Source organism: Lepidochelys kempii, chromosome 19 (genome assembly GCF_965140285.1).
Source record: "Lepidochelys kempii isolate rLepKem1 chromosome 19, rLepKem1.hap1, whole genome shotgun sequence".
NCBI classification, from domain to species: domain Eukaryota; kingdom Metazoa; phylum Chordata; order Testudines; family Cheloniidae; genus Lepidochelys; species Lepidochelys kempii.
Window position 1 is genome coordinate 6,845,103 of NC_136398.1, and position 27,245 is coordinate 6,872,347.

The window sequence follows — 27,245 nt, forward strand, 5'->3', positions numbered from 1 at the left end:
GCCCAATTGTTTTTTTCTACAAAATTAAATACAAACCAAGATCATGGGGAAAAAGAGCCCATGTCAGCTTGGCCAGCACCTGGGCTGGCTCCAACCCTGGGTGTTTCAGTAAGCCCAGCCTGGGGTGGAGGAATGGGATCCTCTCTGCTCCAGCCACTCACAGGTACCCTTTAATCAACTCTTTGGAGTTACTCAAATGCATCCAGGGCCAGAGCAGGGAGGGAGAACCCTGCTGGGCTGTAGGAGAAGCAGCTGGGTCCCAGAGGGGCAGATCTGCTCTCCCCTTTGGCCTCAAACTTTCCAAGGATGGAGGCACGGCACAGCACCCAGAGTGCACCCTCTTAGCCAAGTCATGTGACTTTGGAGGCATGTGATCATGCCACCTTAAAGGAAAGGCCATGCTAGCACATCTCCTGCCCAGGACAAGCTGGGCTGTGTGACCCAGCTGCTGCCCCCTCCCTACCCGCACTCTCGCCTCCACCTATTACCAGCAGCCAGATCTGCCTGCTGTGGCCCACAAAAAAGCCTAAGAGAAGCAGTTTGCATAGGACATACACTTAGCACCAGGGCCCCCTCTGCCTCGCTCTTCCCGCCCTGGATACTGAAGCTAGTTTGGCAGTGCCCCTGTGGAGATGATTTGGGGAGGGTCCCCGCCCTGCACAGCTCACCACGCAATCCAGCTACTATTTGGCCCCTACACAATCCATGCTCCCCTTCTCCAAAAATCAACCCCACCCCATCACTCGTTCCCCACCCTAACCTCCTCCCACATCCAGCCTCCTTCCCTCCCCTAAATCAACCCCCTCCAAAAAGGTGTCATCTCCAAATCAGGCCCTCCAACAAAAACCAAGTTAGCCTCCCCGCACCAACTGGTAGGGGCTGGGTCAGACTCAGGGATGGAGGAGGCGGCTGCTGCTGCCACCCAGCTAAACCTGGCCTTGCGACTGGAGGGGCGGGGCGGGAGCTGGGAGGCAAGGAGCTGATGCTCTCTGCTTTCCCCCCAGGCTGCGGAGTCTCGTGCCAGGCAAGCCAGAGCACGTCAGCTGGACAGGGATGGGGAAAGCCGGAGCCCGAGGCTAAGAGTCAGAGTAGGCAGGTCTCCCTTGCACCCCACCGCTGGTGCTGGGAGGGGAGAGACACACTCCAGGGGAGGGCAATACACCTAGGCAGAGCACTGACCCCACTTCATTCAAGACCCCCTCCAGTGAGCTAGGACCTCAGCAGCCCCTGCTGGGCTGAGGGGTAATGCAGTGACCCCGTTCTGCAAACCCAGCCCGAATGGCTTGTTTTGCTGTGACCCCTCTGCCAGTGAGGGGGCCCAGGCGATCCCATAGGAAGATGGGAGAACTCCTGCTCTCCGGGCGCAGCACAGCGAGCAAAGGAACATTCTAAGATGTCCTTTTATTAAAATGTGCGTCACTGTTTTGTGTGGCGGCGGCGTCCTTTGTGGTTCTCCAGCTGTCAGGGTGTTTCGGGTGACCAGCTCGGCGGCCTCAGCACTCGAGCCCAACTCAGGGGAACCGTTAGGTGGTCCGTGGCCTCCCGTTCCCGCCCATGGCAATGTAAACGTCAATGGGAACGTTGGGCAGGGTCAAGCAGTGGCATCCGGGGCATCTTCTCAGCTGCCTGCACAACGAGAGAGGGGGGTTAGTTCAGCTTCCCAGGAGCGCGGTGCAAAGCCACAGATTGAGCCCCTCAGCATCACAGGTGCAGGGTCTAATAGTGGCCTATTCACCGACCATGAAGGGTGCAGATCTCAAGAGCCCTAGGCCAGCTGCCCAGGGATCAGAAGGCATCTGGCTAGTTGAACATACTCCACAAAGGGTCCATCAGTGCTCGTCCTCCTCCAGCTTTATGCAGGGAGGGAAGATTTAGGGACACATTTCACACACACACCCCTGCCCTTCAGCTTCTCTGTCAGCTGCTAGCAGCCTGGAGCAGGAATTGAAGGCCACTCTGGAATTTTCTGCCTTAGGAATCTTTTGGCAGAAAAAGGACCAACCAACCCCCTCCCCCGCCCAACACTACCCTTAACAAGGGCCCTGAATGCCGAAGTCAGCCCTAGATGGTCTCTGTGCAGGATCTACGTCCCATGTGCCTGAAGAGAATGACCAAGGGGTTGCGGCCAAGCCCTGACGGTTGGCAATCAGTAGGAGAAGGCCGGCGCTGGGCAGCAACATGAGTGCCTCTTCCAGGCGGTGATCTGAGCATGGTCTCAGCCCAGAACTGCCCAACTTGGCCCACGTACTCAGTATATAAACAACTAGTAAGAGGCAAAGTGCACAGTACAGCCACAGCTGTGTTACGGGTCCAGGTGGAACTGCCTGTTTTCGTAGCTATGGGATGCTAATTACAGTATTGGTCGTTGTCTGGTGACTGAAGATCTGGCCAGGAGAGACGAGGGGTCCGTTCATGACCAGTCTGTTAGGTTTATAGACTGAGCCGGGCAAAAAATTGCACAACCTTTTTTGGTGCTAAATGCTGCTCCTGTGACCCTGAACCATTTTGTGACTCCCTGTGGATTTCGCCCTGTTGCCCGGGTAGGAAGAAATCTAAACAAATTCAGACAAACCCAGTGTTTTGTTTTGACATTTTCTAAATGCAATGTTTAAACTTTTCCGTTTGAACCCACTTTTCACTTCAAAATGTTCTGTAATTTTAAATGATCACAACTGGTAAAACAGGGTCAACATCAAAACAAAACATCTTGCTTGACCCCAAACTTTTTTTTTTTTTTACTTTGTGGAATTACTGGCAAACCAGAAACTCAGTTCTGCACCCAGCTCTCTTTATAAATGGACCCTCTGGCCCACGTACCCCCGTCACTAACCCAGCAGCCCCTGCCCAATTTGTTCCCCGCTCTGCTCCTCACTCTAGCTGAGCATCTTCAGCCTGCTCCTCCTTGCATCTCTCCGCTTGCTGTAGCCTATAGAGGCCAATGTATTGTAGCCCTGATTCCCTCAGACTCGACAGTTACAGCAGGGGGTAGGTTGGATTTTGCCCTTGTCCGATCAGCTATAACAAGGGGAGAGTCAGGGCGAGAAATTGCATCAGAATGGAGTGAGCAGCAGCAAGCAAGCCTTGAGGTACAAGGCTTGCACCCCTAGGGAGAGCTAGAGGGTACAGCCTTGTTACAGCCCAGGGAGGTCAGGCTTGGAGTTAGTTACAGGGAGCTGCCTTGGCCTCAACAGATGTGAGTCTGACCCCCAGCCTTCGCTCTCTGATGGAATGGAGGCTGCAAACCAGTTTCCTCATTTTAACTTTACTTGGGGCCCCTGCCTCAGCCCCATTGTACAGGATTCAGCCCACAGTTGCCTAAAGTCATCCCTGGGGCCAAATCAGATGGCAACAAACTCTTCCGACTGGCTGCATGTTCCAAGCCAGGCCGTGCTGCAGCCCCAGAATGCAGCCATCCTAACCACCACAGGGAGTAGGTGTTGTGCGAAGCAGGTTTCCTTCACTTTCCTTTGGGCACAGAGCGAGGAACTCGCTGTGACACTGAACTGGGGCGGGATGACTACAGCAGAGGCTTTCATTGTCCCCCAAAGCCTGATTTGTAGAGCTCACAGGCCAGGGTGGGCCTGGTAAAAGGGGGTGCAGTTCCACTGGCTCCTGAACGCAGCCCTGCAAGGCTGCAGCCCTCTGGGCTCATCCCTGGCCCTTTACAGAAGCCCAGTGTGTTTTGGGCAGAACAGCCTGGTGAGCCAGCCCTGGCAGGGATGCAGCATGGCAAGAAGAGGCAGGGAGACCTGGAGGAGGGGCAGAGATTAGTGAAAGGGGGAGAAAAGGGACCACGGCTCCTATTCACACCGCCCTGTAAAACAGGCACAAAGGGGGACTTGGAAAGATTAGAGGGGCAACACACCTATTTCTAAGGCTTGAAAGCTTCACTTTCCTGGGGGAATTTTCTGCTGTAGGACATGGAAGCAGGGGGCCAGACCATCCCAAAGGGGGGCTGTTCATAGCAACATCTAAGCACAGCAGCTGCCATTACAGCATCAAGAGGAAGATTTAGAAAGTGCATCAGTTCTCATGCTTCAGAGCATAACATGATTGCTAACTGGGGTCAGGAAGTAAGCTCCCCACTCCCCACTGTATAACTCTGGAAGATGTCTGCCTTCCTCCCCAAGCACTGGGCATCAGCTGACTCATTTGCTGACAGCTGCTGCAGCTGCCCTTACCTTGCTGCAGTGTGCTCAGTGGCAACTGGCTCTTGGGTCTCTGGAGCAGCTACCAGGCTGGGAGAATCTCCTGCCTCTATGGGAAATCTCCGAGCTTGTGGGGTCTCCTGGGAGCTCATGTCCTAGCCCCAGACCTGTCTAAGGAAAAGGAGGACCAAGGTCAGCACCTGCGTGACTGGGCCCGGTGAGCCCACAATTTCAGGCCCACCCCCGCCCCAAGCTGCTGCACCCTTCTCTGGCCTACGCTCACCTCTTGAAAGCTCAAGAGGGTTCCCAAGAATAAACCTGGCAGCCTGCAGTGCCTAGTGCAAAGGGCAAGATGTGACGGGGGCCAGTGGGAGGCACGAAGGCTGTTACACTGTGACACGGAAGGGCTGCTCTGACATCACAATGCAACTTGTGAGTGGCAGGGTACGACCTTCTCCCTTCTCACAGGCACGAGACTCAGGCCCAGGCCTTCTTACTTATGATTTATTATTTGGACTGCAGTGGCAGCTAGGAGCCCCAGGCCTGGACCGTGTGCGAGGTGCTGTACAATTACAGAACAAAAAGCTAGGCCCTGCCTCACCGAGCTTACAATTTAAGTATAACACGAGAAATGACAGATGGGGGAGCACAAGGAAACCATGAGACAATACTGGTCAGCATGAGGGGCAGCAGTATCAGAGCAATAGACTGACCTAGTTCTCATCTAGGGCTAGACTCGGGTCAAAGCACCACCATGCTGTAAAGGTGAACAGAGGAACTGCCTCTGCCGGCCCCAGGTTTTCCCCAAAAGGCTCCGGGTCTCATGACGAGAAGGGCCCTTCCTCGACCGTGCCCAGATCAGAGATGTATTTGGGGTTGATCTTTGCTCCTCCTGGAAGCTGATCCCCATCGGGATACAACGTGGGGTTTCGAGGGAGATCTGGGGTAGCCCCTCACACTGGACTCCTACCCTGTCCTGTAAACTGAAACTAAACAAATAAAGCCATCCTGCCAATTTGTTTGACCAACCAGGTCCATCTGATCAGAGACTCAGGTTGTGAGCTCTTTGAGACAGGGACTGTCACTTGTTCCATGTCTGTGCAATGCCCAGGACAAAGGCTCCCTAAAGAAAGGAAGCAGTGTTGCCTATTGGCTAGAACACTGGACTGGGTCTCAGAAGGCCCGAGTTAAATTCTTGGTTCTGCCACTGGGTTGCTGGGTGACCTTGGACAAGTCACTTCCCTCTTTCCACCTCAGTTTCCCCATCTGTAAAATGACGTTAATTATACTGACCTTTGTAAAGCGCTTTGAGGTCTATGGATGAAAAGTGCTAGATGAGAGCTAGGTAGTATTGTTAAGCACTATGCAATACAAACAGACATCCCAGCCCTTGTATTCATTTGAGGTCTGGTCTGGACCCTCCCTCTCCCACCCTCAAATTCACCTGGATCCAGTCTTGAAAACTTGGTCAGATCTGCACATTTAGTCAAAATACAGCAGCAGACTGGGGAATATTTGGGGTCTGTTCATTATGCCAAAGCCTGTGTAACTCTATGCTATAGGAGCCCCTTACCCACGATCCCCACCAAGAGGTCTCTGGAGATTTATCCCATCACTGCGCCTGGAGTGACTCAGTGCAAGGTTGTGGGCAGGTTAAGTAACTGCCCATTTGGGGTGCTTGCCCCCCCCGATTGGTGCAAATCCAACCCCTTTGACCTATGCAACACAAGGTTACATCATAATAGGGGCTGAAAGTTTTAAAATGTCCCACCCCAGCTGCCCCCGTCATCACGGGACTTTGTCTAGGCAGGAAAATGATCTAGTGTCCAGGGCTGCAACCCTTGCAGGCCCTGGTTAGGGAGAGAAGCAGAGCACAGAGATGTCATCTCCCAGGATCTACATGATGACCTGAGAGAATGACCAGTCCAAAATTCAGAGAGGAGATGGAGGAGTTTTTATTCTCCAATGGCTACCAGCTGGGCAAGACCATTGGGGAGGGGACGTACTCAAAAGTGAAAGAGGCCTTCTCAAAAAAGCACCAGCAGAAAGTAGCAGTTAAAATTATTGATAAGATGGGGGGCCCGGAAGGTAAGAGGCAGCTCTGGGAGAGGGTTCTGGGTTAGATGGTTGGGGAATATTCATAGATTCTAAGGCCAAAAGGGACCACCCTGATCATCCAGTGTGACCTAGGAGTCACGGGGGATAATCCGCTGAACATGAGCTCCCAGTGTGATGCTGTTGCCGAAAGAGCTGATATGATCCTGGGATGCATAAACAGGGGACTCTCGAGTAAGAGTAGGGAAGTTATTTTACCTTTGTATTTGGCACTGGTGCAACCGCTGCTGGAATGCTGTGGCCAGGTCTGGCACCCACAGTTCCAGAAGGATGTTGATAAATTGGAGAGGGTTCAGAGAACAGCCACAAGAATGATTAAATAATTAGAAAACCGGCCTAGTGATAGACTCTAAGCTCAATCCAGTTAGTTTAACAAAAAGAAGGTTAAGGGGTGACTTGATAACAATCTATAAGTACCTATATGGGGAGCAAATATTTAATAATAACGGGCTCCTTCAGTCTATCCGAGAAAGGTCTAACATGATCCAAGGGCTGGAAGTTGAAGCTAGACGAATTTAGATCGGAAATAAGGCTTACTTGTTTAACAGAGTAATTAACCAATGGCACAACTTGCCCAGGGTCACGGTGGATTCTCCATCACTGACCGTTTTTACATCAAGATTGGATGTTTTCTGAAAGATCTGCTCTAGGAATTATTTTGAGGAAGTTCTCTGGCCTGTACCATACACGATATCAGACTAGATGATCACAATGGTCCCTTCTGGCCTTAGAATTTATGACCTTCTCTGGAACACAGGCTAGAGAACTTCCCAGACTAATTCCGGTTTGGGCTAGTCTTCTTGCAGTTTGCCAGGCATCAAGATATCAGTGCACTTAACTGCACATAGTATCAAGTATCTCCACTGCTTTGCTTAGGGCAGAGGTGGGCAAACTACAGCCCGGGGGCCACATCTGGTACTGCAGATGTTTTAATCCAGCCCTCGAGCTCCAGCCGGAGAGTGCATGCTGTGACTGTGGAACTCCCAGAAGCAGCAGCATGTCCCCCCCTCCAGTTCTCATGTAGAGGTAGCCAGGGGGCTTCACACGCTGCCCCTGCCCCAAGTGCTGCCTCCACAGTTCCCATTGGCGGGGAACCACGGCCAATGGGAGCTGCAGGGGCAGCGCCTGCGGATGGGGCAGAGCGCAGAGCTGCCTGGCCATGCCTCTGCCTAGGAGTCAGAGAGCAGACATGCCGCTGCTTCCAGGAGCTGCTTGAGGTAAGCGCCATCTGGAGCCTGCACCCCTGTCCCCCTCCTGTGCCCCAACCCTGATCCCCACGATCCCAGCCTGGAGCACCCTTCTGCACCCCTAACCCCTCATCACCAGCCCACACCCCCAGCCAGAGCCAGCACCCCCACACCCCAACCCCCTGCCCCAGCCCAGAGCTGCCTCCCGCACCCTGAACTCATTTCTGGCCCCACCCCAGAGCCCTCACCCCCTCCCACACCCCAACCCCCAATTTTATGAGCCTTCATGGCTCACCACATAATTTCCATACCCAGATGTGGCCCTCAGGCCAAAAAGTTTGCCCACCCTGGCTTAGGGCCTTCTTTCCCCCTTATGCAGAAAAACCCTCTGGAGGGGAAAACTTACCTGAGAAGTACCATGAGAATTTTCTCGCATCATCTTCCACATTATCTCATCAGTGGAGAAATAGCGACTTGCCACAAACTTCTCATTTGTAACCCACAACCCTAAAAACACACATTTCAGGTTTCCCTACTGGATGCATTAAACTAAAATAAAAGGTTGACTAGGAAGTGGGTTCCAAGGGGAAGCTGGTCTCTCCAGAACTCCTCCAAGGGAGGGGACTTTCCCTCCTGCCTCTAATTCACTTGGAGGGTCTGCTACCAGTGTTTCACAGACTTCCCACTCTTCATCTTCCCACCAACTGGTGGGTGGTGCAGTAGCTTAATGGATGCAAAGGGGGCCAGATTCACTTAGATGGCTCAGTTTTCCTTGTAGAACACGTGTACAAGAATTCAGCCCAGATCCTCCTGCAGCCAGATCACCTGGCTCGTAAGTTGGGGTAACCGCAGTGCCTTTCAGATCACTTCCTATAGCACATAATGGTGTTTACTTGGCCAGATCTGTGTCCTAGACTAAAGCCACAATCAGATAAGATTCTAACAACTACATCTCCTCGCAAAGCAGAGTAAAACCATTAAAATGGGGCTCTCTCTGTGGAAAGCAGAAAGCTGCTAAGGGGGCGTAAATTCTACGGGTTTGTTGTTGTCATTCGTTAATCAGTTGAAAGATCTGCTGTAGTTCAGCTACAAGAGATGAGGCTGGATGCAGGAATCAGGTGTGAAATCACTATACAGGAGGTTGGTCGAGAGGATCGGAATGATGCCTTCTAGCCCTAAGATCTATGAAGCCAACTGAAAGTAAATAAGTTACAGTGCTGACCCTGTGACCACTTTACAACCAGCCAAGTTCCCAGGGTTTAGAATGGGAAAGCTCCTCCTTTCAGCCCCAGTTTGTGACAAACAGGGCCCCTGCCCCCCTTTACAACGCAGCCTCCGCTGAATGGCCAACAGTCCCAGGCACTGCAGAGATACTGCATCCATGAAAGATGATACACACTCTTCTCGGTAGCTAGCGGCCCCCTTGAGATTACCCAGGCCTTGAACGAATCTGGTCTTCTCTCTCTCCAGAATTTATCCAGAGATTCCTGCCTCGAGAGCTCCAGATTGTCAGACGCCTGGATCACAAGAACATCATCCGGGTGTATGAGATGCTGGAGTCCGCCGACGGGAAGATCTACTTGGTGATGGAGCTGGCAGAAGACGGGGACGTTTTTGACTGCGTTCTGCATGGAGGTCCTTTGCCCGAGAGCCGTGCCAAGGTGCTCTTCCGCCAGCTGGTAGACGCGATCCGCTACTGCCACAGTTGCGGCGTGGCGCACCGGGACCTAAAGTGTGAGAATGCCTTGCTGCAAGGCTTTAACTTGAAGCTGACAGACTTTGGATTTGCCAAGTTGCTCCCAAAGAATCGGAAGGAGCTGAGCCAGACGTTCTGCGGCAGCACTGCCTACGCTGCGCCAGAGGTGCTCCAGGGCGTGCCCCATGACAGTCGGAAAGGGGACATCTGGAGCATGGGCGTCATTCTCTACGTTATGCTGTGCGCTAGCCTCCCCTTTGACGACACAGACATCCCCAAGATGCTGTGCCACCAGCAGAAAGGGGTCTCCGTTCCGGGGCACCTGGAGATCTCCGATGAATGCCAGGATCTCCTGAAAAGCCTCTTGGAGCCAGACATGATCCTGAGGCCTTCCATTGAAGAAGTCGGTTGGCACCCATGGCTGGCAAACTCCTGAGAAAGACCATGTCACGGTCTCCCCAAATAAAAGGGACAGATTGCTTCCAAAATGCTTACATATATTTTAATGTTACGCTTGGTTTCCAGTCTATCCTTAAATACACACCCCCCCACCTCTCTTCCTCCCTGTGCCTTATGCAGAGGATGGCTGGTCTGCAGGGGACGATTGGGAGGTTGTTCCATCTCACACCTTCATTAGGGATTTTACTCATTCAAACAAACGGAATGGTCTGAAGAAACCTAACAGTGTTTGTGCTGTTTCCTTTGTAGCTGGGCACCTTGCTGAAGTGGGGAAACATGGGATAGCGTCTGGCCACCTTCCCAAGTTATCTCTAGTGATGGCACCTCCAGAGAACACCCGAACTGAGAGGAGAGAGTAAGCAGAGAAGTTGGCTCCTCCATGCTGGGGGAAGACATGTAAATTTACATAGGGTCTTAGGAGCAACAAGAGGGAAATCAGTGGGAAAAAAAATCTGCTGATCGTAGTCATCTATATACAAACAAAAGGAGTAAGTGGAATCAACAGGAGGAACTGGAAGCTAAATTATCACTTAATTGCCATCATAGAGACTTGGTGGGATAAGTGTCATGACTGGAATAATGGTATAGAGGGGTACAACTTGTTCCGAAAGGGCAGGCAGGAGAAAGGCAGTATGGCATTATATACACACTTGTTCTAAGGTCCAGGAGGAGGTGAGAGGCAGACCAGTTGAGAGTCTCTGGGTAAAGATAAAAGGGGCAAACAATAGGAATGTCACGGTAGGGGTCTACTATAGACCACCAAAACAGGAGGAGGGGGGTGGATAAGTCAAGTCACAGAAATATCCAAAACACAAGACCTGGCAGTAACAGGAAACTAACTACCCAGGCATATGTTGGAAAAGTAACATGGCAAAACAAAATTTCCAGTAAGTTCTTGGATGTGGTTGGGCGGACCACACACTTTCAGAAAGTGGAGGAAGTAACCAAGGGGAGAGCCAATTTAGACTTGATTCTGACTGACAGGGAAGACTTGGTAACAAATCTGATTAACAAACTCAGAGAACTGGTAGGTAGACAATCTAAGGGAAAAAGGAGTTTAGGGGAGCTGGCAGTTTCTCACAGAGACAATATTAAAGACACAACTGCAACCTCTCTTGATGCGAAGGAAAGATAGGAAGAATAGTAAGAGGCCAATATGGCTCCCAAAGGAACTCATGACCTGAAAATCAAAAAGGAATCCTATAAAAATTGGAAACAGACAAATTGCTAAGGAGGAGTCCAAAACAATAGCACAAGCATGTAGGGACAAATTCAGAAAGGCTAAGGCACAGAATGAGTTGCACTAAGCAAGGGACATAACAGGCAATGAGAAAAGAGGTTCTTTAAATACTTTAGGAGCAAGAGAAGGACGAAGGAAAGTGTATGTCGTCTACTCACAATTAAAAACAACCTTGACAAACTGGAAAATTGCTCTGAATGGACTGTCCAGCCTGCCCCGAAACTAAACTCATGCCCAAAGCAGGGGCTGCTACTGGGCAGCAAACCACACCCAGACCCATTTCAGAAGGATGGCGACACATGGCCCTGTAGGTGGTGGAAATAAAGACAACCCAACGCAGGCAGCTGATTCTGTAGAATTCCTTTAATTTCTGTTAACTGCAAGTCTGTAAAAGGTTCAGGAGAAAGTTGTCATTACAAAACTAACAGCTGTTAGAATCTTTCTTTTGCCCCAGCTATAAAATGCTCCCAGGAGATGCAGTATAATTTAAAATAGAGAATATTGCACAAATAACCAAGAGGTTAATTAACTAACGAAAGAGTTACAAAGAGAAAGGCAAGCTCCGCGCTTTCTCCCAGCTTCAACCTTGGGACATGAGCTTCCAGCCAGGAACCACACCCTTAAATGGGACAGGAGTATATACAAGGGGTCCTTGCTTGGTGCAGCACCAAGAAAATGACATGGTCTCAGATACTTCCAGAGAGCCACCAGTCTCCTGGCAAAGGGCCCAGCCATACTGGGGGACCTAGTTACGACAGGGATGTCTCCTGACTTAGCTCCATCTCAGTATAGAGGGGACCTAACTGCACTTTACCTGCGTCGCTAGGACAGAGCTAGGCAGTAGCATGGCTTAGAGACCCTGTTGATCAATTCTACAATGACAAGCTGGAGCCATGCTGTAGGTTGGTCCCTGGACCTGGTGGGCTTTGTGGCACAGACAGGCTCTCAGACAGGGATCTGGATGACACAGCCACCTTCGATACACCTACATGGGCTGCTGCTGCCACTGGAGAATCTCCCCATAAGAAAATTAACACTCCAAGACCCCAGAAGGCTAGTGCCGTCTAAAAATATAGGGAAACCCACAGCCCCAGTGAATTGGCCCTTAAAGAAGCAGAATGATCTAAAGAAACCATGGATAAAACCAATAGTTTGAAGGCCAGAGACAGTGGGGTAGATGCTGTCCCTTTAAGATAACTGTGTACTGGTGACATCCACTGGGGAGCAGCATTTTGTGACAGATCAGAAGGACAAAGAGAGAAGGGAACACCCCCCCAATGGACAGAGATGACAGACCAAAAGGGGGTCTACAGCAGTCAACAGGGGTGGGAGAAAGAGTCAGAGCCTTGCAGGGGGCTCAGCTGAACAGAAGCAGAGATGATTTAGCAATGTTTGGAGTGCGTGGGGGACAGGCAGGTCCTGCCAAGGAGGCGGAAGGGAGGGGTGGATTTCAGGAGGGGGATTCAAGCAGCAAAGTCAATGGCTACAGTGACCAGCCCCTGCCACCAGGTAGCATCTGTTGTGCAAGATGCTTTTGCCTCCCGCTTTACATAGAACAGCAAAGAGTGGTGGGACCTGCTGGCAAAGGCTAATGTTTAAGTGGTGGCCACCGTACCTACATTGGGTCTTTTAAGTGACCAAGCCGGGTGGCTGGTGCACAGAGATGGGGCAGTTCTGACCTGGGTCTGACCCAGGTCCACTGCCTGCTCAGAAAAGCCCATTCAGGAGAAAACTACAAGCATCAGGACATTGCCTGAGGAATTAAGGACGACAATTAAAAGTGCTCATCGCCCAGCAGAGCAGAGAGAGGAAGTGCAGATAGCAAAGCAGGGGAGGGTGACACGACTCCCTTCGGAGGCAGGCTGTTGCTCCCGCAGCTGGGAGTTTGGGTTTCTAACTGAAAAGCTGCATCCCAAGGAAACAGAAGGAAGTGCTGGGATTTCTGTAGCAGCTTCTAAGACAACAGGCCAGGCTATGGTTCAGGAAGAGGCAGGGCAACATATAGTTCCCCTCTAGAGAAGCCTGGCTCTAGATCAAAGCCTCCAGTCAACTGCCGTTCCTCACAGTGGTAAGTGTAGCAATACGAAGGGGCTTCCAGTGCTGCATCGCCAGCCTCTGGTCAGTCCCACTTCGGGGGTCGCTCTCAGAGTTAGTCTGGCCTGGAGTCTGAAGTAATGAGCGAACAGGAACAATTCGCACTGAGGAGCCTTCTAAACTGCTGTATTGTAGGTTATCTTCACACACAAGTAGAGTCAGCAAACTGACATCCTGCCAATGCAGACCAGTCCTGCCAGGTGTTCTGCCCGGTTCGATCCCAGGGCCCCACCTGACCTGCCACCCACCCCAGGCCTCAATCTGGGCAGGCAGTTTCAACCCTGCTGGTCTTTAGGACCTAGTGAGAAGATGCACCCCCCTCCCTAGTACCCCTATGCGTATTAGTGTAACACCCGCTACCACCTCTTCCGGCATCTGAATGGGTCATGAGTTTGAGCTACCCCTAGGATTTAGCAGGGATGGAACTCCTCCAGCCTGGAACCAAAAACCCCAGCACAGTTACACATGAAAGGAATAGTCGATCTGTGATTTAATTCACATTGGATGGTGGGAATGAGCCTGTGACACACACAGAGGAAGCAATCGCCTTATTCCCAGTCCTCCCACTCTTCATCTTCCAGCTGTAAACAGGAGAGAGACATCTATCAGTCGGTTTAGATAATACACCAGCCATCTGCCTCCAGGTGCTTTCGGTAGCACTGGACACTTAGAGTTTGTCTACACTACCACTGAAGTCATTGTAACTTATGTCACTCGGGTGTGAAAGAGCCACCCCCCGGAGCAACACAAGTTACAGTGAACTAAGCGCTGTCTACACCAGTGCTATGTTGGTGGGAGACGCTCTCCCGCCGACATCACCTCAGCAAGAGGCGGAAGCTGAGTCATCATGCTGATGTGAATGCGCTCTCCTGTCGGCAAAGGGCATCTTCACCAGACGCGCTGCAGCTGCGCTGATGTAGCACGGTAACGTAGGACTAGCCCTTAGTGGCCAGACAAGGCAACCAAGTCAGTGCAAAGCCTGGCAGACACAGAACACACCCTGATTGCTCCAGTTTCACTTTCTGGGAAACAAGTGTTCCTTTCTCAGTAACTGTCCCAGTAGTGTTTAAAGCAGGGCTTTGGAGTGGAGCCCAGAGCTGGAGTGCAGAGCAGCTCCGGAGCAGTGAAGCTGCAGGTTTTTGCCTGGAGCGGAGCCAGTGCAGAGCTCCAAAGCCCTGGTTTAAAGGGTTAATCCCCTCCCTCTCTCTAGCTAGTCCCTCCATGACTTTTGTAGGCAAGAGCCCAGATCCACATCTGGCTCCTGCAAGGCTGTTCTATTGTGCCCTGGGTCCCCACTGCTGGAGAGCGAAGAATTCTGGTTATTCAGCTGCTAGCTGGCTGCCCAGCCCAGCATCTCTTTGTGAGGAGAGGCAAGGAAAGCAGCAAACCCCGTATCTCTCTAAAGCACATTGTGCTACACTGCCTTGCTGTCTGCAGAGAGGATGGGGGTTGTTCTGGAGCCCAGGAATTTCCCCTTAGTTCCAACACGCTGGATCACTCTCCACTCAGCTCCATGCCAGGAGTTGGCGGCTGACCCAGGCCGGAAGCTCCCAACAGTGGTTGTGCTCATGCACAGGTGCAATGAGAAGCCACTGAAAACAACAGTGCATGGTGGAGTCTGTCCTGGGAGGGACCTTCTGCTAAGTTAGCGCTGCCATGCCCAGCTCGCCGTGTCTCTTACCTCCCCGGACACCTCCACCTTCGAGAGTGCCAGCTGCACTTCTTCTTCTGTCATGTCCAAATCAAAGTCTTTCTCCCAGTCCTCGCTGATATCGGTGCTGGAGCCTGAAATTACAGGACACTGAGGTTAAGCCCTCTAGAAGGCAAAGAGCAAATGGGAACGTGAAAGGCTTTGGTGGGACCTGATGATGCACTGTGTTTCTCAAATATTTTACATCAGGGTCCCTGGCTCTTTAGAGTGAAACAGATTTCATCAGCCCAAGATCACCCCACTTGGCTCCTGCCAGCTCACCGCCCCAGCTTTGGGGGCCCAAGGTTTGGGATTAGCGAAAAGGCCTCTCCCCTCCTCTGGCCTTGCTATTCCACAGCGAGCTGTTAGTAACAGCAAAGCAGGGTCCCCGAAGCAGCTCACCCCAGACTCCACTAAACAGACAAGGTCTCCTGGCTTAGGTGTTCCGAGAGCTGAAGACTTGGCTCATGCCACAGGGCATGTGCAAAGTAACACAGAATCCAACTCAACCTAGCCACAGTATCAGCAAGATTGAGGTATGCCAAGGCCACCTACCTCCAGGCTTGACTAACCGCTAACTATCAGGGACCTGAGATAAAAGAGCACGACCAAGTCTTTGCAAACTTCCAGATGATACCGACAGTGCTCAGGGTCTCCAGGTGGAGCCTCTTCAAAGTATGTGCATGCTGAGGACACACTCCACGAGCATTTGTGTGCATGGATTTCTGACCCATCAGTGAGATGCCAACAAGGACGTTACGAGGCAGACAAGAAGCCAGATGAGCAGGATGGGGAAATCTGCCATGCCCTCCCGCGATGTGTCCTGAGCTCACTACTGGCAGGTGGAGGAGGGTAGGGAGTAGGTCTGGGCTGAACCGGACCCGGACTTCCGCTGTGTCCGGAGTCACTTCTGTTTGCTGGGGGCGAGAGCGAAGGGGAGCTCTACCCAGGCCTACTCCCAGACAAGTCACAGAGCAAATGCAGCAGGTAAGAGGGGACAAGAGCTACACCAGCATTCAGCATTACCATGACCCAGCTAACATCCCCTCTCCCCCATACACTCTGGGCCGAGAGGGGTGCTCCCAGTTGACCAGAGGCCAGGTTACTGATGGGGCCTCTCAGGAAGGAAGAATTTCACATCACCAAGTACCTGCCACCATCCTGGCATTCTGTAGCCCCAAGGGTGGCAAGGAGGGGAAGAGGGTGCCCTACTGTATCCTGTCGGGAAACTCAGATTTCTTCTTCTAATTGGACTCCCTTCCCCAGTATAAATCCACATCTAACATACTAAGCCTCCTTCCCAGGTCCTGCTGCCTGTTGCTCAGAGGTATTTCCAGCGGCACCAGTACCTTTAGGGCCAGGCCAACACAGTCAGGGGACATGCAGCTCACTTCAGGGCGGTGTTCATACCCCATGCCTGTGTCTGGCTTGCTGCCAAGACTCTTCCCTTTCTCCCCAAGTTAAGGGTTTGATGGTGGAATCTCACCATCATTAACTGTTGACGCCCCAGACCCTGCACTCTGGCTTTTTAGGGGCCTCAAAGAGATAAGCAGAGTTAAGGCTTTCAGAACGAGATGAACAAGCCACAGCTACACCACGATCCCAGGCCACCCTGACCACAGATTGTCAATAACTTGAGTTGCAAAGTTTGACGCCCCCAGGTGGCAAAATTGTATATTACAGATTCTAAATGAGAAGCGAGGCAATCCAGCTCGCCACCATTCATCACACTGAAGGGTCAGATCCAGCACACCCTTCTCCCTCCCGGAGCTCCCTGCAGTCCCTAAAAAGCCAGAGAATCCATATTCGCCCCTCGGTATGCCTTGGGCAGCGAGCTGGGAAAGGTTTGTTCAGGACTGACGCAGAAATCATTTACTTGGCTGCTCTAGAACTTGCACCACTTCAAGATCTGCCTGTGTGGGCATACATGGGTAGATGGGTGTAGCTCGGGGGTTGGCGATGTCAGCAACACATGGAACACGAATAATCAAAGGCTCCCAACGTGGGATCATCAGACAGCTCACCAGTTCAGCACACTCTCCAGCTCACAAGCTATTCACCCACGAGTCACAGTTCAAGGCTCATTTCGGCTGAACCCAGGACACAGAGCAATAAAGCGTGTCCATTATAAATCAGGCACCGTTCCCCTGAGAACTTCGCTCCCTAGGGCAGGGTCCCCGGTGATGGCTCAGTGCTGACAGCAGTTACCCACCTTTCTTCCCATTGTTGGAGGGAGTGGATTTCCCGCTGTCTGAGTTCAGCTCAAAGACTCGTAAATCTGTCAGCCCGTCCTCTTTCAGAGTCTCTATCTGGCCCGTTGGCTTGCTCTCTGCCTGTTCCTTGAGCCCCACAGAGCCCAGTTGCTCTGAAGATACTGCCAGCTTCTGAGTGGTTGTAGGAGGATGTGCAGACTCTGCTGGCTTTGGCTGGGAGCCCTGCTCTTCAGAAGTAGCTTCCAGTAACCTTTGGGAGAGGTCCCTGGCCCCAGACAGCTGAGCTCCAGTCTGTAACCGTGCATCAGGCACAGAGGCAGGGTTTGCAATCTGAGTCACAAGGGAGACACTCTCGCTGCTCTCAGACGGGGTCACCTGGGCCGGGGCTGGGACTGCAGCAAGACCAGACCAGCTTTCCTCTGCTGGCTCCTTTATGCTGGGGATGAGACTTCCCTCCAGGGTCAGGGGAGCAGCTGCTGCAGGGACAGATGTTGTTTGCTTTCCCTCTTCTGGAGATTTCAAATTCACACAAGGTAGGGGCGACATCCCCAAAAATTCCTCTGTGGGGGGGGGGGGGGAATGGAAAAAGATTTCAGCACCTCTGTATGAAGTACAAATGAGCAGAGAACAACTGCTGATAAGGGGCACCTCCCTTCCCAAACACAGCCACTGCTGGGAGCAGCATCAGCACCACAGTCTGCTCGTTCCCCCTACCCATTCTGGGAATAGGCCCCGCTAAGCCTCCCTGCCACATATTTCCTGCCAGTGGGTGCTCTGGTCCAGGCAGCACCCCAGAGCAGCAGGCCCAGCTTGGAGCTAACGCACACAGGAGATAGTCCTCAATGCCCAGCTCCATCCCAAAACTTCCAGTGTGACCCTGGGCATGTCACTTCATCTCTCTGTGCCTTGGCTTCCCTAACTGTAACATGGGGATGATCCCACAGGGGACCTGAGAGGATCAAACCATCCAGGTTTGGGAAGCACTCAAACTACTGTGGCAGGAGTCAGTCCTATAAAGTAGGCAGCCCCCGCGTTTTAACCAGCCTTCCCTCCAAACCTGTTCAGAGCAAGTCTAAACAGCACTTTGGTGCCAGGAGCATTCACCTTGCCCGTGCTAGGGCTCCCACCGGCATTAGCATGGTGCAGCCGATAGCGGCAGTGGGCTATTTTGGGCCACAAAGCCGAATACAGACACAGCCCATGGCGGGGCGGGGGAGGGTGGTGCAGCTGGATTGGGGAACTGGTTTCATGACAATTAGCAGGAACCATTCTACAGCACCCTTTCTCTTCCCAGATCCACCATGGGTCTCAGAAGCTCTCTCTTGGCTTCCCGGCCATCTGACTTACCCTCTTCCTCTTCCCAGCCTGGCTCCTCGTGATGCACGCTTTGCTCCGCCCTCTGCTTCAGAGCTTCCCTCCGAACCTCCTCCTGTGGGGAATTCGCAGCTGCAGTCAGGAGCTGTGCGCACACCATCTCCTCCCAGATCCCGGCCCTGGTGTGCAGAGCTCCAACCCCTGCAAGTTCCCTACAGCATTGTCACTAATGGCAGAGACTTGGGGAAGGGAGCCCAGTTCTCTGCTGCTGTTCAGGGGCTAGCAACCCTCCCTCTGATCGGAGGGTGCATGTTGAGTAACAGCCCCTTTGCACAGTTCCTCACCAAACTGCACCCCCCACTTTAGCTTCCTTGCAGGGTAGACCTCCCTCCGCTGGAACTCACCTGCTCCAGGTGATGGACTTTATAGAAGTAGCGCTGCCAGAATTCGGAATGGGAAACAGCCACTGGGACCTGGGACCATTGGAAGGAAAGAAGAGAGGGAAGAATTCAGTAAGGAGAGCCTGGGAACGCTGCAGTCTCTGACCTCACTCCCCTTGGGGTTCCTCTGCCTTCTTGCTGCAAACCCTTTATCCTTCTGGCAGAGAACAACTCCATGGGGCTCCCACTGGAACCCACTGACTGATAAAGCAGACACAGTAAAGGGGTCACGAGTGAGCAGCCCTTCCACCTATGACAGGCCACCTGCACCACCTCAACGCTCCCAGCCCTGCAGACCTGGGGAGAGAACAGCAGGGAAACCCAGGTCTCCCACACTAGGCCACTGCTCCCACCCACAGGTCCTTGCTCTGCATATCCCAATCCCATCTTCCTGATAAGACAATACCCAAAATCTCTTATTTTAGATCACCGGGCACCACTCTAGGTCACTTCAGGCAAGAGCTGCCAATCTACCAACATCAGCAACTGTTTGATCTCCCTGGACTGACTATCACTCTGTTCAGAGGTGGGGCAGCTTAACCAGTTTACAGAGAATAGAACCCAGGCATCCAAACTCGCAATTGCCTGCCCTAACCACTAGACAGCACTGATTTCCCTCTGCTCATTCAACCTCCTCATGACTTGGCCACAGTGCCCATACGCCCCTGGCTCCAACCACTCCTGGGACAGACTGTGCCCTACGTAAGCAACCTGCGTTTTCAGAATGCAGATGACTTGCTGTCAAACATCTGCTGGAGACTCATTACACAAGGATTCACCAAGATGCTCAGACAGACAGAGGCCAGACAGCTCCAGAGCAGCATATGACAACTGGCTCCGGACCTGCGATACTGCAGTCCACAGGCAGAGAAGAAGAGCCCAATGAGCTACTTGGCAGCGAAGTTGCACAGGCCACCCTGCTTGGCTAAAGCATGCTGCCATTTCCCTCCATCCCAGGCCCTGGAGCCCAAGGAGTACAGTTTCCTACTCATATCTCCCCTGACTCCCCCACACTGGAGGCTTCAGGAAGGTCTGAGCCTGCCCAACCATGAGAGAGTGCAGGAGCCAGGCTGCACCTCACCATCTTGGTGTAGAGAGCCCGGATGGAGGGGCTGGTCACCAGCAGCTCCGAGATCTCCCCTTTCTTCTCCTCTAGGTTAAACTGCGAGAGCCAGGACTCAAAGAGCTCAATGGGGCCTGCATGGGGGAAGCAGAGAGAGGTCCTTGGAACAAATGAGACAGGGACAGAAACACAGGGAGTTAAGGGGAAACATGCTATCTGGTGCGATCAGGCCACTGGAGTGAAGGGGCCAGGGTAAGACAGCAAGGGGCATCACAAGGGCAACAACCTGAGTCCTAAGGAAGTGAGCAGGAAGCACACTTCACTGGCTAAGCAGCCCGAGGTGCATACTCATGGAGAAACACTGATGGGATCCACAGCCAGCCCCCACCCACAAGAGGCAGGGTCACAATGAGGAAGCAGGGGACTGAGAGGAGCTAGAAGTGTCCTTGAGAATATCCCTTTATAACTGCACATTGGGTAGGTGTGGGGGGGGGGGAGGGGTTGCATCCATGCCCACCCACTCCCCACCCCATCTCAGACACACCACTTGCTCTGCCTTGCCCTTCCCATGTGCGTCTACTGGAACCGAGAGTCAGCATTCACTCTTTGGCACACTGTCAGTTGCTGGATTCCCAGCTCCAAAATCCCAGAACAGGTTAATCAGGCAGCAGCTCTGCAGGTTCCCACATAGCGCAGGGCATGGAGCCTCAGCCACACCTGGGCAGGGTCAACTCACAGGCTGCGAAGTTAACTCAGTTGACATGGCCTCTTTGCCAACAAGCAGCCCATGAAACCAGCTGTGGTGGCGGTCGGTCACGAGGGCACTCGTCTACTGGGAACCCAACCCTGAGACCCACCAACCACCAGCACACACGCAAACACCTCAATGTCTCCCCCTCCCGCCCATCTCAGCTTACCATCCGGTTCGTTGCAGTAGGTTGCTGGGTCTGACTGCAGGGTGTAGAGACGAGCCTGCAAGAGACAACACATACGGGAAGGGACAGCCATTAGCATGAGGGGCAGCAGCTGAGCCCAGTGACGAAGGGGGTCTGTCACATAAATCCCTGGTGGGAGCTAAGGCGTTTCCCACCCAGCAGGCAGTGAGGGGCATTCGGCACCTAAGTTCCCTCTAAGCTGCACGGCCGAGCAGCAGCCTATTAAACGCCACGCAGGCTGCAGCTCCACAGCCCCGGAGCTGCCACGGCGGGGAGTGGCACCTCTTCCCCACAGCCCAGGTGCTGCTGTGGGGGCAGAGAGCTGGGACGGGGGGAGGCACCTCTCCCTGTCGTAGCCCTGGGGCAGCCTGCACCCCAAACCCCGCACCCCCAGCCAGAGCCCTCACCCCCAAACCCTCTGCCCCAACCCTGAGCCACTGCCACATGAATTTTGTTATATGCACCAATATGAAAGTGACATGTCACACATCATCTCCATATTGGTGCACATAACAAAATTCATTCCACACACGCAGGGGAAAAACCAAAGGGAACACTGCTCAGCACATACCTTGGTGCTGTCGTACGGTTCTGTAGTACCAGAGGGTGTTGCCATCAGCGTTATAACATCGCAGTCGATGGTCTTATCTGGCGAAGGAGCGAACGTGTCTGAGATGACACCCAGGAAGTCAGCGAGTCCTTTCTTCACCTTCTCAGTCGTGCCCGAGGAGCCTTCCGTCTTTGCAAAGAGAAAGACAAGGGAATGATCTAAACAATGGTGCCTGAACTGCAGACAGTCCCATGTGGTCTTTTCCAGTGTCAGTGTCCCTTTAAAGAGGGACAATTCTCTTCTTAAAGGGTGGTAGCGGGGGATTGTGCAGTCCAGGCTGACCTGAGATGAGCAGGGGGACGGGGTAGGTGGTTAGTCAGGGTGATGGCAACAGATAGGCAGGGAACTAGCCTGAGCTGTGGGGTGGGGGGCAGGTAAGAGTGGCTGGTTTGGGGAGAGGATAGGGAGCTGTGCTGTCATGGTAACAGCTGTGCAGGGCAAAGGTCTCCTTTGGGTCTGGGAAAAGGGAACCCATCTCCAGGCTTATCCTGACACCTAGGCAGAACATTCTGTGCCTCACCTGGTGGCACAGGTATGCAGAGGGTGAAGCTGATTCCAAGCCTCACAACAGCAAAGAGAATGGGGAACCAAAGAGGGTAGGAGAGAAATTAGTTCCACCCAGTCTCCAAGCAGGAAATGCAGATCCAACTAGGTATCTTATCTTCCTCCCACCCCTAATCACACAGTCCCACTCTCAGCTAAGAGCTTCCCCAGCCTCAAGCAAATGGAAATTAGGATTCCCCTTGCAACATCTGCCATTACTGTGCAGAAACCTGGCCTGTGGCTCCAAAAGGCCCCCCGCCCTGAGAGTCACAAATGGAAAGGAAGAAGCTGGCCCTTCGGGGAGCCACAGCATGCACCTTCCCCTGTCTGATCTTGACAACTGTCAATGGGGCACTGACATCAAACAGTCCTGGCAGCCATAACAAGGGAATCACTTAGGGTCATCACAGACACTTTGCATTAGGGAAGGGAGTTCAAATTCAAAGTCCAAGAGCGATGTGATTTCAGGTCATGCTATAAAGGCATTTCCTGAAAGGATTAGTCTGTGTACTGCCAGAATCCTGTTTGACAGCCAGCTCTACTCTCTAATGAGAGCAGGAGGCAGAGTCGTGGCTTGCCTGCTGTTACTTACAACCAGCTTCTCCTTGACCACGCTGGCCGTGGCAGCAATGGTGCATGCTGTATCATACTGCACCACCTGGGTGAACTCAGTCAGGTCCCGCTTCATGAACTCCAATGCTTCCGTGGACTACAAGACAGAGGGACACAGAGTATATCAACCCCAGATTCTCACACAAGTCCATCTTCACCCTAGGAATATCTGAGACAGCACAAACCCTGGAACAACAGAGGCCTCTAACCCGAGGGACTATTCTGTATGTGGAGATGACAGGGCTCTCGCAGGTGAGGCCCTACCAACGCCATAGAAATAATCATGTTTACAACACATCTGAGAAACACAACTATGCCCAGACCACGTTACAACATGTTCCTTCCTTACCAGTGCAGATAGAAAAAAAAAAAAAATCACATTTTAACCCTGGCAGACAATTAGGCTAAAGCCTGGCTCCTTCGTTGTCATGGACACGCCAGCGCACATTCTAACAGCAGTGCTGTAATCACGTTTCCAGACTGTTTAGAGGTGATCGATGCCGTAGTGCTGACAGGGCCTTAACAAAAGCTGTCGCTAGTGCACAGATCTACAGGGATAACTTTAGACATAGCAAAGCGATCGGATTTTTATTTTTTTTTAAACCACACTTTTTCTTGGCTCCTTTATTATTGTTTCAATAGCCTTTGAATGAAAGCTGCAAATATATGGATGAGTCACATGTTGCCTAGTTTCAATCATAGTGTAGCTGAACTTCTCAGTCTCATGCCTTTGCAAGTTGCTGTGGGGGGCAGTATGCTCTGGGCATTCTTCTCCCCACTGCCTCCAGAACAGGAGGCCTTTCCAAAGTGCAGATCTATAACTACAATCTAGTTCAAGCTTTCAAGTGACTCTTCGCAGCTCAACATCTGAGGACAGGGTTTCTGTTTGGATAAGACTAAGTTAAAACTTTCCAGTAAACAGATTTTCCCCAAGAGTAGATGGTAACATAGAAGTAATGAACTGAACAATTATTAGAATAACATTTTACATTAACACAGGACTCTCCAGGCCAAAGGATCCCAAAGCCTCTCATAACAAACACAGCCAGCTCTGGGGGGAACTGCAGCAACTGGCTAGTACAGGGCATCTCACACGACATTGTTAAGAAGGGAAATTTTAGGTTAAGTGCCACTAGATAATTCATAACTTTGCAGAGTAGCCACGCTCTCTGCTATCAGGGGCTCAACCCAACATTTCACAGCTTACTTTATACTAATCATAAGTGACGGAATAAAGTTCTGCACTGCAATACGGCTGCCTTACCCCTGAACTGCATAGTTGCTTAAGTGCATTTTTAGAAGGCAACAGAGAGCATGTAGGCAGATTGAAGATGATAATACCCACATCATGGCTAATGCCCAGCGTATGTCAAACACCAGGCTACAATCCAGCGGGAGAAAAGGACATTCACAGAGTGACTCAGTCCCATAGGTTACTTTAAAAAACAATGTAGAAATCAGGAAGAATTTCCATAGGGAAGAGGATTACACAGCAAAACAGAAAACCCCTATAAGAGGCTCCTTACTGGGCCTGATTTGCTCGGGTTACAGAAGAACCCACAAGAAGACTGAGAAATCCAAATAAACTATTGTGTTTTTCTATGGGAAGATGCAAGCTTTCCTCAAGCAATAGCTTGTCCTGTTCCATACAAGCAACCTCCTACCTTCTCTTTGACAGTCTGGTAGCTTTGCTGCAACCAGCTTCTCCACCAGCCTCCATCTTCCCTGTTACAGGACAAACATATGAAGCTGAAATTGTGAATTTCACATTATAAATTCACACCAAGGAGTCCATTAAACCATACATACATACATACCCCAGCATGTGTAAAAGCTACAGCCACTGCTTTGCTCTGTTCAAACCCTTTGGGCCTTCAAAGAATCTACCCCTCCTACCCAGCAACTCTCCTTTCAAAGGTTTAAGATCCATAAGGGTTGCAATTAAATGCAAACCACCCCTGCAGCATTTCCAGCCCACACATTGCACCCCAGGCTGTGGCACGAGACCCACAGTATGAACTAAGCCATCTCTGCGGCCCCGCAGAATAAACTCAACCCCAAAAGGAAGCAGGGAAATTAGAGGGGTCAGTCCCCCTTAGTTTAATCATCTCAGGGAGAGTCAGTAACAGTGAGAAAGGCAGACCTGGCTGGTTTTTAAACTGGTTGGATTTTAACCAGACCATGTTTCTAAGCCTCTCCTGCTCCCAACCGAGAGAAACAACCCCCATCACAAGACATACTCTCCATTTCTCCCATGGTTTCTGCCACACCAGAACACTCTTTCCTCTATACAGCCAAATTCCCTCCTACCCTCACCCCCCCCAGCCCGCTCCCTTCCCACCCAACCCCCTCTGCCCCCCCCAGCCCGCTCCCTTCCCACCCAACCCCCTCTGCCCCCCCCAGCCCGCTCCCTTCCCACCCAACCCCCTCTGCCCCCCCCAGCCCGCTCCCTTCCCACCCAACCCCCTCTGCCCCCCCAGCCCGCTCCCTTCCCACCCAACCCCCTCTGCCCCCCCCAGCCCGCTCCCTTCCCACCCAACCCCCTCTGCCCCCCCCAGCCCGCTCCCTTCCCACCCAACCCCCTCTGCCCCCCCCAGCCCGCTCCCTTCCCACCCAACCCCCTCTGCCCCCCCCAGCCCGCTCCCTTCCCACCCAACCCCCTCTGCCCCCCCCAGCCCGCTCCCTTCCCACCCAACCCCCTCTGCCCCCCCCAGCCCGCTCCCTTCCCACCCAACCCCCTCTGCCCCCCCCAGCCCGCTCCCTTCCCACCCAACCCCCTCTGCCCCCCCCAGCCCGCTCCCTTCCCACCCAACCCCCTCTGCCCCCCCCAGCCCGCTCCCTTCCCACCCAACCCCCTCTGCCCCCCCCAGCCCGCTCCCTTCCCACCCAACCCCCTCTGCCCCCCCCAGCCCGCTCCCTTCCCACCCAACCCCCTCTGCCCCCCCCAGCCCGCTCCCTTCCCACCCAACCCCCTCTGCCCCCCCCAGCCCGCTCCCTTCCCACCCAACCCCCTCTGCCCCCCCCAGCCCGCTCCCTTCCCACCCAACCCCCTCTGCCCCCCCCAGCCCGCTCCCTTCCCACCCAACCCCCTCTGCCCCCCCCAGCCCGCTCCCTTCCCACCCAACCCCCTCTGCCCCCCCCAGCCCGCTCCCTTCCCACCCAACCCCCTCTGCCCCCCCCAGCCCGCTCCCTTCCCACCCAACCCCCTCTGCCCCCCCCAGCCCGCTCCCTTCCCACCCAACCCCCTCTGCCCCCCCCAGCCCGCTCCCTTCCCACCCAACCCCCTCTGCCCCCCCCAGCCCGCTCCCTTCCCACCCAACCCCCTCTGCCCCCCCAGCCCGCTCCCTTCCCACCCAACCCCCTCTGCCCCCCCAGCCCGCTCCCTTCCCACCCAACCCCCTCTGCCCCCCCCAGCCCGCTCCCTTCCCACCCAACCCCCTCTGCCCCCCCCAGCCCGCTCCCTTCCCACCCAACCCCCTCTGCCCCCCCCAGCCCGCTCCCTTCCCACCCAACCCCCTCTGCCCCCCCCAGCCCGCTCCCTTCCCACCCAACCCCCTCTGCCCCCCCAGCCAGCTCCCTTCCCAGCCCCTTTGCCTCCCAACCTCACATAACCAGACTCCTTCCTACCCCCACTACTCCCTTCCCCGCACAGACCAACCCCTTCCCACCCCGCTCTGCCCCCCACCCCTCCCACACAAGGGCGCCCCCCCCTCAGATCCCTTCCCCCACCGCCAAGGCACCGCCCCCCCGCTCTGCGTTACTCTCACCCTTCCGCCATTTTGGACGCCTGACGTCACCACTATTTACTGACCTTTGACGCCAGACGCCCCGCCTCCTGGGCGGGCTATTTTTAGCCACCGCCCAGCGTGGGCGGGTCACGTGGGGGCCGCCGCCCAGCGGCAACGTCACGTGCTCGTTCACGCGGGGCTCGGGCCGGTAACGGGTACGGTGGCTGCGGAGGGTCGAGGGCGATCGAGCGTCGGCCGGGCAGCTCCGCACGCGCGCTCAATATTAGCGCCCCGCCCCCCGGGAGCGAGAGCCCGGGGCCCGGCGACCCCCGCCCGGCCGCCCCAGGGAGGCGGGGCCTCCGCTCCCCAGCGCCCGCCTATGGCCGGGGCGGGGGGTCCCCCCCCCCGCCGGGCGCTACTCCGGGGTCCTCCCTCCCCACCCCCCTGGGGCTCCCCGGGCCGGTCCCCCCCGCACAGCGCTGCTGGGAGCCCCTGGCGCAACCCCCCCCCCCCGCTGCGGGACCCCGCGCGGGTCCGCTTCTGGGGGGGTCGCCTGGTTTGTTCCCACCACCCGGCGGGGGAGGGGGGGTCCCCTGCCTGCTGCCTTGGGCACTCCCTGGTTTCTCAAGCCGTCCCCGGGGGTCATCCCGTCCCCTTGGGTTCCCGTCTTGCTGGGTCCCCTTTCCCTCTCTGCTCTCCCAGTTAATATCCCCCCCACCGGGGCTGACTGCTGCGTCCCCTAACCTCGGGACCATGCTTCTGCCTGTCAATTGCCCCACCTGGCGGTGCCAGCCTGTCTCCCCTACCTCTGCGCTTAGCCAGAAGGGGCTCAGGTATTCCTACAGTCTGCCTCCGCTGAAGAAGCGGGTAGTCGCTCCGGAAAGCTCCTGCTCCGATGCGTTTGTTAGTCTGTAGGGTGCCACAGGGCTCTTGGCCGCCGCGTAAGCTGGTTAGCCGGTCTCTCTCGCCAACAGAAGTTGGCCCAATAAAAGACAAGCCCTCACGCACCTTATCTCTCTAGTTTGCTTAACGGTAATATAACTTTATATAGGAAATAATTCCTGGAAGAGTGAAGTTGATGTGTCACCGCATCATCGGGGACTCCGGCAGTGCGTGAGATTTCTTTCAGCAGCTTCCTCTGTGCCGGGCAGTTAGTGC

The 27,245-nt window shown here is 53.8% G+C and overlaps 3 protein-coding genes across 5 annotated transcripts; 1 reads left to right on the forward strand and 2 right to left on the reverse strand.

Moving 5' to 3' along the window:
* Positions 1-1,386: 1,386 nt before the first annotated feature.
* On the reverse strand, positions 1,387-7,505 carry FAM229A (family with sequence similarity 229 member A). Of its 2 annotated transcripts, none has more exons than XM_073317987.2 (3): positions 6,462-7,505; positions 4,182-4,319; positions 1,387-1,626 (listed from the first exon to the last, which is right to left on the reverse strand). In XM_073317987.2, exons 2-3 carry the CDS (start codon positions 4,298-4,300, stop codon positions 1,524-1,526), a joined length of 222 nt encoding a protein of 73 aa, XP_073174088.1. In that variant the 5' UTR covers positions 4,301-4,319; positions 6,462-7,505; the 3' UTR covers positions 1,387-1,523. The 2 variants fall into 2 exon arrangements, with proteins under 2 accessions (XP_073174088.1, XP_073174087.1); XM_073317986.2 differs by having other exon boundaries at positions 5,442-7,505.
* Positions 5,836-9,582, forward strand: TSSK3 (testis specific serine kinase 3). The gene is made up of 2 exons (XM_073317988.1): positions 5,836-6,236; positions 8,921-9,582. The coding sequence occupies exons 1-2, from the start codon at positions 6,065-6,067 to the stop codon at positions 9,580-9,582; spliced, it is 834 nt and encodes a 277-aa protein (XP_073174089.1). The 5' UTR covers positions 5,836-6,064.
* A 1,611-nt stretch (positions 9,583-11,193) lies between these two features.
* On the reverse strand, positions 11,194-26,167 carry BSDC1 (BSD domain containing 1). Of its 2 annotated transcripts, none has more exons than XM_073317985.2 (11): positions 26,127-26,167; positions 24,024-24,084; positions 22,340-22,456; positions 21,166-21,333; positions 20,577-20,631; positions 19,678-19,793; positions 18,561-18,629; positions 18,190-18,271; positions 16,842-17,402; positions 14,621-14,724; positions 11,194-13,520 (listed from the first exon to the last, which is right to left on the reverse strand). In XM_073317985.2, exons 1-11 carry the CDS (start codon positions 26,135-26,137, stop codon positions 13,488-13,490), a joined length of 1,377 nt encoding a protein of 458 aa, XP_073174086.1. In that variant the 5' UTR covers positions 26,138-26,167; the 3' UTR covers positions 11,194-13,487. The 2 variants fall into 2 exon arrangements, with proteins under 2 accessions (XP_073174086.1, XP_073174085.1); XM_073317984.2 differs by having other exon boundaries at positions 24,024-24,108.
* Between the last annotated feature and the right edge of the window lie 1,078 nt (positions 26,168-27,245).